General features: G+C 35.3%; 1 protein-coding gene across 1 annotated transcript; it reads left to right on the top strand.

Moving 5' to 3' along the window:
- Positions 1–6,240: 6,240 nt before the first annotated feature.
- Positions 6,241–7,465, top strand: LOC147853639 (uncharacterized). The gene is made up of 2 exons (XM_087332659.1): positions 6,241–6,688; positions 7,256–7,465. Exons 1-2 carry the CDS (start codon positions 6,361–6,363, stop codon positions 7,267–7,269), a joined length of 342 nt encoding a protein of 113 aa, XP_087188785.1. The 5' UTR covers positions 6,241–6,360; the 3' UTR covers positions 7,270–7,465.
- Positions 7,466–10,241: the final 2,776 nt, after the last annotated feature.

Here is a 10,241-nt window from a genome sequence, read left to right as displayed (position 1 = left end):
ATTACCAAAGGGTAGCTTTTTCTACATTTGTATAAGAAAATTTTGAGAAACAATCTTGAATTCTATATGCTCAATGTATTTTGACATATCAATTTCAAAATTTCATTATGTACTTAGGATTATATGTTAAATGAACTCTTGGAGGAATTTCACATTCCATGTTTTATTAGCATTTTATCATTTTTACTTATGTTTTCAAAAGATTCTGTAGTGAAAGCTATATATTATTTGCATTGCCATTATTAACATAACTAGCTTGCCATTTTTCTTATAGCCATGATGGGTGACGCATACCACTATTTTCTTGTATGGGACATGTGCCCCATCAATGCAACATTAGCAATGTATTCCATATATTTGACTATTGAAGTTTCCCAAGGAAATTAGTGCATTGTCCAACTTTTATTATTATATCTCATCTCATTTAATAGATGTTAGCTCCCTTTGAGTATTCAATACTTTCTAGATTCTTCTTATCCTTTTGTTACGATTGCGGAACTTTCAATCGCTACATCATATCCTCATTATTGTTTCATTCAATCACAACCGTAAAAAAATGTAGACCCTTCAAAGACGTTATATTTCATTAAATCACAATCATTGACAATTTAGATCCAAATTTACGTTCCATGACTTTACTTGTTGATTTTGTATGACTTCTCAATAGCCTCCACAAATCACCATGGAAAAACAAACGTTCATTGCAATATTTCATTGCAAGAGAACGTATGCTTGAGGGGTTGGCTGGAGGATAGTGGAAGTTGAAGTGCTAAGGTGTGAATGTTCGACACTAAGATTTATTGAGAAGTATCGAGATCCCCTTGGGGGCTGAATTTAGACCCCACTAAGCAAAAATAGCATGATGCAACATGAACATCACGAGTTCATTTTGTGCATATTTAATTCCACATATATTGAACCCCTTCATTTGCCTTTATGATGTGTACAACATCTCCTAATTCTTCTGGAAAAAGCATTACCATTTTGCTTGACCCCCATGTTCTACACCATGTCCACAACTTAGGTTGATGTGTGTTCTCTCATCCATATTCAATTACATTTGATGATTTAATCCTTCACATTGAATGAGCATGAAGATATGTAGCTAAGTTTATGGTTTTAAAGGCATCCTTAAACAACTACTATCTTATGTAGAACGGTCTTTGTCTTGGTATATATGTTTACCCTTTAGTGTAGTTCTATGGGAAAATATAACTTAGTTGTTTTGCATATGTTCATCTATGAGTGACTTTTGGGGGGTATCCACTTGTTTTGCATTGATAGCCATTCTTTATTCGTTGCACTATTACATATACACTATACACTAGTAATAGGAATAATGTTCAATGCCCCTTAGTTGTTGCGCACAAAGCTCACATAGTGCACAAGGTAATAGAATTATGCTACCATACAATTTGAACGAATCTCACAAGATCTAAAAGATTCTATATCATGATTATAGAAAAGATGATTGACAATGACATGATGAGACAACACACAAATTCAATTAAGAATGTTAGAGATGACAACTTCACTATTTACGAATCACAACAATAGATGCAAGACCTCACTCACTCACTCACTCACTCACTCACTCACTCACTCACTCGGTACACATATATCTATCTACATACATATATATCTAAAAGGATAAACTCTCAAAGCACATCACCACGCTCCCAAGCCTTAAATTCCTAGATTTATACTTGGGTCCACAGTGCACACTAGAGTAACTCGATTGGCTTTCCCTCTTCTTCTTTTTTCAAAACAAAATATCCTTCCATTAGTTTTAAAAAAGGCATATCAGCTACAAACTACAAAATAGATGGAAAAGAAATGATTATCCTTCCCAAGCCCAGCTTGTGTAAGACAATGGCTAGCCATGGATCCTTCATTTAATTGAGATCCATCTCAAAATCTAATTTTGTTTCAGTATGTACTACCAATTCTCCCATGTTGCCACATGCTTTCAACATACCAGAAAATGCCATCATATTAGGTAAGAGACCTTGCACAAGCATTCAAGGATAGCATCCTCATTCTTATCATGCTCAATATAGCCCAATAACATGGCAAGCCATTGTACCACATCTCCAACCAACAATAAATCATAAAAAAGCTCTTGGGCTTCAATTATTGCTCCACATTTACGGTACCAACAAAAGGATCTTTTTCCAATCAATCTTTTGCATTCACCAAAGCATTGTTGAGCATGATATCCTCCTCCATGAAGAGACCTTTATTTATACCATCATCATGAATCTTTTCCCCTTTTACAATAGATCTAGTGTTTCCACAAGCCTTCAAGATGCAAATATATGTGATCCTATCTAGTGAGAGACCCTCACTTTGCATCTTCTAGAAATAGTTCATTCCTTTGTAACCATTTCTAACAAGAGTAATTAGTGATTCGAAGAGTATAGAGTCTTAACAAGAAGCTCACCATGCACTTTTTGTGTTTTTTCAAGCATAACATAACATCCTTCTCACAAATCCCCTTCTAGCAATTTGATCATGAACTTGAAATAAACAAAGACCTTATCACAATTGTGAAATTGAATATAGCCAGTGAACAATGCATTCCAAGAGACTACAAATCGAGCTGGAACATGATCCAAAAACCTACTTGAGTAGTTTCAAGTAATCCAAATTTTGCATACATATCAACGAGCATATTACTAATTACAAGATCATGTTTCAAACCCTATTTGCATATACTGTTGTGCACTTATTGTCCTTTTTCTACTACTCGAATACTAGCCACGACATTAGGAGATATACCTTCTGAATGTCTACGTGAGTGGCATTTTAGAGCATCCTCCCCACACTCATTTCCAGCATATCTTGAAATCAGTATTGCCAAGAGACTATATTATGTAACGGAAGTCTTTTGAACACAGATTCACTTTCCCTTCTAGTGTCCTATTTACATCAATGTCCCACCAAAGGCCAACACATGAGTGGAAGTTTACTATATCTACACCCTACATCGTGTAGACACAATCCACATCTATACGGTGTTGGAATTTATATGTTGGTGTAGGAACCCCAAAACTCTGTCCCACCCAATGGGTATGTACCACTATCCTCAAACCACTCTCTAATGGTAACCTATGGTCAATGATCCACCATGAACCCTACTTAGTGGCAAACAATATTCATCCTTGGTTTGTTGCTTCCTCAAGCTACATTAACCCAACAATGGCGTTCAAAATGAGTATGAGTATTAGAAACGTGTCAAGGCTGCAACTTGAAGTTGTCTGCCTAAAGGCTTACAACGTAGAATAAAATACATTGTATGTACACCAAAACCTATACATACAAAAACAACTTATAAAGGGGTGTTGAAACTTGATGGGGTACATTGTCATGGTGTACTGATATTCAAGAAAGGGTCCATGGAAATCAATAGTTCCATTGAGGCCCTTGGTCTGACACTACAAAGAGGGGCAACTTTCTCCATAAGTGAAGAATCTTTTAAGGTAATATAGTTTTTCTCAATTCAATCTCAAATAAAGTGACAAATTCACCCCTTTATCTTTGAGTGAAAAACCGGATTTTGAGCGAGGGCAATCACACTTTTTCTATTGTTTTGGAGAATCACAATATGGTAGATTTATGCAACGTCAACCACCAATGGCACTCTTCACTTATTGTCCAACTAACTCAAAAACATATCTCGATGTTGACTCGTTATTGTCAACATACTCACTAAACAAGATTTTGCACAAGGTTGTGATTGGCATTATTGCTTCTTGAGTGAAGTGCATCCCATATGGTAGTGTATTGTACAAGTTGTCGTTTGATTGAAAAATTGTATTCCAAAACCAAGATTGGTTGTGAATGAATTAGGTCTTACAAATCATTTTGATGATGGGGTTGATAAGTTGAATAAGATAATGAACAAGAGGGCAACAAGGAGGTGCACCCAAACATGAAACTCAATCAAACTCAATCATTAGGTTCAAGAATACATGCCTATGTATGATCTCAGTATTGAGCTCCACTTTTCATGAATAGACCTTGAGGTTCCTTTCAATGTTGATCTTGATGATGAATGACAAGATACACAATTAGAAATTTGATGTGTTAAAACAAAACAAAAATTTCCCTACTTTGGAATTGTCGATACTTTGGAAGACTATATGTTGTTTTTATTAGTGTTGGTACCTCTAGTATACACCATTTTTGTAGTGTCGGAAGTTCAAAGACTTTTGATTCACATAACAAAAAATTGTTGACAACACATTTAATAATCTGCAAAAGCGTGAGAAATTCCAACATTCGACCAAGTAATTAGAAGTGCCCAAAGTTATGACACATTTAATAATGCAGTGTTGGGAATTTCTATAACTTATTACGAGAAAGTAAAAGCTTTTGAATTTTGGCCACTTTTTTTATATAAAAATAAATAAAGTGGAGGGACTCGGGGGTCATTATTTTGAAACTCATTCCCTCATCTTCTCTTGTACTTTCAAGTTTCCTCTTACGGATTGATCTAATTGATCCTCTTGTCCAACTCTCTTCTTCTTCCACATCTTCCCTACAATTACTTTCTTATCCATTTCTTGATTAAAATAGGTTTAGAGATCCATTTATAGGCTCACAACTTTACTTCACCCATTATACAAAAATCCCTTCATTTCATTGTCGTTGAGTTGTTGGATTACTATGATGCATACATTGAAAAGATGCTCTTGGTGACGATGATCTTATATCAATACAAAGGTCAAATAACATCTCTCATGGGAGCAAGACTCATTACAAAGCATCTTACCAAGGCTTGAGGAACATTGGAAAATGATTATGTCCAAGCAAGAGCTCTTAACTTTGCAAGAAAAACCCATTACGTTGAAACAAATGAATTGGGAAGGTATGTGTTTCGACCAACATTGGCATGTTGGGGTGTCACATACTAGGTAGTGTAGTTTCACTCGTGTGCATTTTTTTCGCATGTGGTTCTTAACTTTAAAGGGCTTTATTTGAAACTTTATCTAGTCCATTCGTCATAAGGTTATATTCCTTACATCATAGGTCACTATACAAACAAGGCATATAAAATCATAACATCATGAGGTTAAAAACAACAGTTTCATCATTCAAGTTTTGTTTATGTATAGTGTTCTACTTGTCATCAATTTAAGTATTGTTTCTTTTCAGAGTATTTCTTGTTCTCTTGTTCCTAGTCTTTTCATGGTTTCATGGTAGGTTAATGTTTTCACCATGACCAAAATAAAGATAGGGATTCCTAGAGCTATATAACTCTAATAATGTAATCATGTTATCATATATTATTATAAAACAATCCAATGTTTTTTTTGGAAAAAAAAAAACAATCCAATTTTATGTTGACACATTGATGTTTCTCAATGCATTTCAATTTTTTAGAGATGAAGCTTATTTAAATTTCAATAGGAGATTTGGATGACAAACTTAAGTATTCAATGTTGATTGTTGTTCCTTAAGTCTAGAGGTGTACTTTCCATAAAACTATTGTCTGGACTTCTTTCGGTGTATACAGTGTACACCATGACATTCATCCCATAACCATTTAATGCATTTAAACTACGGTACAAATAGAAAGTCAATGAGAGTAAGAACACAATGTACATGAAATTAACCAAAGTTCAATATATTTTTGTTATCATTTGAAGTAAATAATTGAAGATGAAGAGGTACATATAGCTCCAAGTTCTATGACATTTATTTATTAGTAACTCGAGACACTGTACTAGTAAATATTTTTGGCAATTCTAGAATAAGACCATAATGTTGTTTTGCAAAGAATGTTGTTTCCCAAGACTTTTTGAAAGTATAGGGTCTCCCAAGACTTTTCGAAAGCGTTGATACATGCATCTCCTTTTCAAAGTTGTGACAGATGCTTAATATGACACATGGGTGAGCTCTAGAGTATGTGCACAGTGCTATGGTTTGTCACAAACCCAATTTATTGAGAGCTAAAACCAAGTACTAAAACCTGACGCCGACCAACGAAAGCATAGCTTGTCTTGCATAAAAGAGCTCCAACTTTAGGAATTGAAAGCATAGCTTGTCTTGCTATAACTATGTGCACTCACTTTAATGTACATGCCACCTAACAAAGGGGCCTTTATTTATGAGAGGAATGGGACTCACAAGTCACAAGAAGATGAGGAGTTTTATTTTATTTTGTTTTCTAGAAGTGGGGGGGGGGGGGGGGGGGGGATTGCCAAAAGTTTATAAATTGGAGGGAGGGTGTCAAACAATCATAACACCGAGCCAAAAATATATACTCTTTTAAGCTCATCAAAGTGACTTAATCCCCTAGTGTGTTTGTGTGTGGGGAGATAGATAGATCTCAATTCCTAAACAAATTTAGCTATGGCCATGACGTGGAAGGTTGTGTCAACCATAATGATGATCTCAATTATGGTAATGGTAGGCATGCAAATGAATGTGGGAGGGGCAACAGCTGCTTGCACAGGAAACGAGCTCAATAGTGTGATACAAGGATGTGCACCCGTGGTGTTGAGTGGTGGGCGCCCAAACCTAGGATCCCCTTGTTGCAACTCCATCCGCACTGTCTCATTCCCTTGTCTTTGTGCTCAACTCGCCAATTCTCCTTATGCTAATAGTATCAACCCCTCTGTTGCCAATTCCATCAAGAGCTCATGCCAAGTCCGAACCCCCAAGGGCCTACGATGTGCAGGTATAAAATTCTTGTTGTTATTATTAATTGCCCACGCTATGTTAAAATATAAGTTCATAATGTTGAAAATTGTGGCAAACATGTGTAATGATTGTGTTAAAATATAAAGAAACATATATGATGAATGTATCAAATTACATGGGAGGAGCATACGTGACTAATGCATTAAACTATAAGGGAACATGTGTAATGCAAAATCTTCCCTTTGTCATGTCACAATTTAAGGGAAAACAATGCACACATGGAAAAGATCTCATGTGAAATACATGTGCTAAGAAACAATGATTACATGCGAGTGTATATTCTCTATGTATGCGTCTTACAAGTAATTAGATAGGTCATGTGGTTGAGGCAAAACCTTATTCATTCCTCCTCTTCCAACAACTAACCCAAATGTTGGGGTTCTATAAACTTTTGATGCTTAAACGTATGGTAACTACTAACAAAACGTTTAGGAAGGTACAACATAAGTAGTAAGGTGATGATTCACATTATTAAAAAAATCAAGGTAAATTTGTTTTTAATGTTCTTCTTTTGATCTCGATCTGGTTGTTCTTTCTTGTGCAGGTTTTAGCGCATGATACAATTATGATCCCAATAAGTTAATATTAATTTGTATTTTGTCGCATCTATTAAGTATCCATTACTATTATAAACAAGATCACAACTGAGGTTTTGATCTTGTATCAATTGCCTCATATTTGTATTGAACAAGTAGCATGTAGTTCTATAAGTTTTATGAGGAAGTTACCTCTAGCTCCTTGAATAACCTGTGAACATATGCTGCTTTTTCACTTGTTCTTGTTGTTTCAAATCATTATCAAGTAAAATTATATTTTGCAGCTCTCTCTCTCTCTCTCTCTCTCTCTCTCTCTCTCTCTCACACACACACACACACACACACACACACATCTAGCTCGAGCAATCTTGGTTTATAACTTGTTCACGTTTAAAACCATTATAAATTTCATAGTCTCTAGTCACACAACACAATTCAAAGCCTGGGGATGGGCTTAGCCCCAATCTCGTGGATCACAATTAGTTTCAAGTGGACGTTTAGAAAATATATATCTATCTATTTCCCTCTAACAACATACACACAAAGAAACATATCAAAAGGCTTACATACATTTTGTTGTGATACCATAAAATGCGAACCAACAACATGAATTTTGGGCAAAATAAGTATGCATCACACACATATGTCCCAAGGACTAGATTTGTCATTCTACTATTCCCTAGATTCAAGGTGAGGAATGAGTTCCCTGAATGATGTTTGTGAGAAAACAAATAACCTTACACTATGTGAAATTGCACATATGAGCAAGTGCATACTAGGGTACTATGGTAAAGGTAAAACTAAATTATTTCCACCACAAGGAGGAAGGATAGAAATACTACAAAGATTCATGATATGATGGTACACAATATATGGGACAAGCTTTATGTTTGTAATAGGATATTTTGGTGGATCCTTGCAAATGTATGTGGAAACTTTGGAAGGAGTTTTTAAAGGCATTATCTTCTATTCACATGTGCGGATAGTCATGTAATCATCCTCCATGTGCGGATAGTCACAAGGGAGTTAGGTTCTAGTGATGGTTGCAATTTGTAGGAAAGGAGTTGGTCTTATATCCATATTTCATCTATGAGAGAATGTTCAAGAAGTAGACACTACTCATCAATCCCTAACCCCTTCTATAAATAAATGAAACTTCAAATTGTTTTTGTCAGTGCATGGATTCATCTCATAAAGATATTTCAAATGATAGATTATATCATAAGGTTTTCATAGCATCTACTTAAACCTTTAGCCATCCATTAGTTTGGAATTATATCGATGATACGTTATTTCTTACAAGGCCCATTGTTTATCCAAATTTAACATAATGCTATAAAGATTGTTTACCTCAACATAATATGATTTTTCATTGGGGAATACTTTGCCTAGGGAGACATATGACCTATGAGACCAAAATATAACATTTTCATTCATAAATGTGAAAGTGGCTAGTTACTCTTGATGCTCAAGAACTTTGCTAATGAATGCCACAATTGATACCGCACATTGTGAATGTGAGAAAAAATCATGTAGGGATTGGGTTTGGTCAAAGATGTGTGGAAAGTATAGAGGAATGTGATCAAAGGCTGAGCATTATATTCAACTACAATACTTAGATTGTTGAACCCGTTTTAAGGAAAAATGTCAATAATTGACGAGTCTCATCATTTGTGCCCCAATGTCCCTCCTCACATTGAAGTGAATGAGATGTAAGTCGTATAAAAGCAATAGTTCAAATGACAAACAATAGGATGAGCTCTAACATTTATTGATGTGTGTGGTTTCCTTGTTCGGCGAAAAATATGGTTTTGTGGTTAAATGCAACATGTATACTATAACTTCCACATTTTATACCATGTCATGATACATTTGCATTACTAAAACTTATTCATTCACAAAGGAATCTAGTGAGACATCATAAAAGAAGTGTATCACATCCATATTTCGCATCCACTCAAAACACAAAATAATACTTTTATTATTCGTTTGAATCTTTTTGCTTGCTTCTCACAAAATTCGAGGAAGTTGATATCAAGAATGTTTTTGAACCTTCATCATGTATTTAGCAACCTTTTCCTTGAATATGATCTCAATAGGAAGTGATCATGTCTCAACAAGTGTGAGCATGTATGTCATCGCATTTGTTTCCTTGACTTCGAGAAATGTTACAAGAAAACATTTTTGGACATTTTCAAAATCTTTCCAAGCGGACTTTGGGATGCCACCACCCCATACTTCCACCCTATAAAGAAGCACCAATGTCACCTAAGTATCGAAAAGGCATTTCTTGAACGCCCAACGTATAATTTCTCCACCGTCGCATATGTTCTCAAATTGCATAATATGCTCTTTTTCCCGCCTCTAAGTGGTGGTGGCACATAAATTCAATCTATAAGTTGAGGGAACTTCAACACCAAGGTATTTAACATTTTCCAAAATTTATTGTCATGTGTAACAAGCCCATCCCTGTGGGGGAAGAGTAATGGAAGTGGGGGTGGGAACCACTTCCATAAACTTTGAGCATTCCATGGGTGATAATGTCCTCTTCTAAAGTACTCTTTTTGTGATTGACAAGCTACCCAATGTTTTTTTTCCCATAAAAAATATCCTCCATTGGTATTAAAATTAAAGTAAAGAATATTCAGATATTGTCTTTCATCTCTTCAAAACTAATTATGCAACTCCTTAGAATATCCATGGTCTCTATTGCCTCTTTTGAGTGCATTCCATAAGACAATATTTGAAACCATAATTGTGCTAAATGTTTTCTATACAGTTTCTTCGTTTCAAGCATATCCCGAAATTAAACTAGTCCATTCAATAAGATTTCTTGCTTCTCTTATAGCAAAGACTTGTTGAGCTTCAAGCATACTTCCACATTTTGCATACGTCTCAATAAGAGCACTTGTTTTTGTGACTCCATGTTCTACCAAAACGTTTGAGCATGGAAGTTATTCCCTTTCTGTATATCTCCCATGTTGCCACCTACTT

The sequence above is a fragment of the Azolla caroliniana genome, unplaced genomic scaffold (genome assembly GCF_043228905.1).
Source record: "Azolla caroliniana isolate FFs.n. ecotype wild unplaced genomic scaffold, voAzoCaro1.0.p SCAF_16, whole genome shotgun sequence".
Lineage (NCBI taxonomy): Eukaryota > Viridiplantae > Streptophyta > Polypodiopsida > Salviniales > Salviniaceae > Azolla > Azolla caroliniana.
The sequence above is the reverse complement of the archived record's forward strand: the minus strand, read 5'-3'. Positions and strand labels throughout refer to the sequence as shown.

Coding starts and splice junctions, on each gene's coding strand:
- LOC147853639 (XM_087332659.1), top strand. CDS start 6,361: ATGGCCATGACGTGGAAGGTTGTGTCAACCATAATGATGATCTCAATT.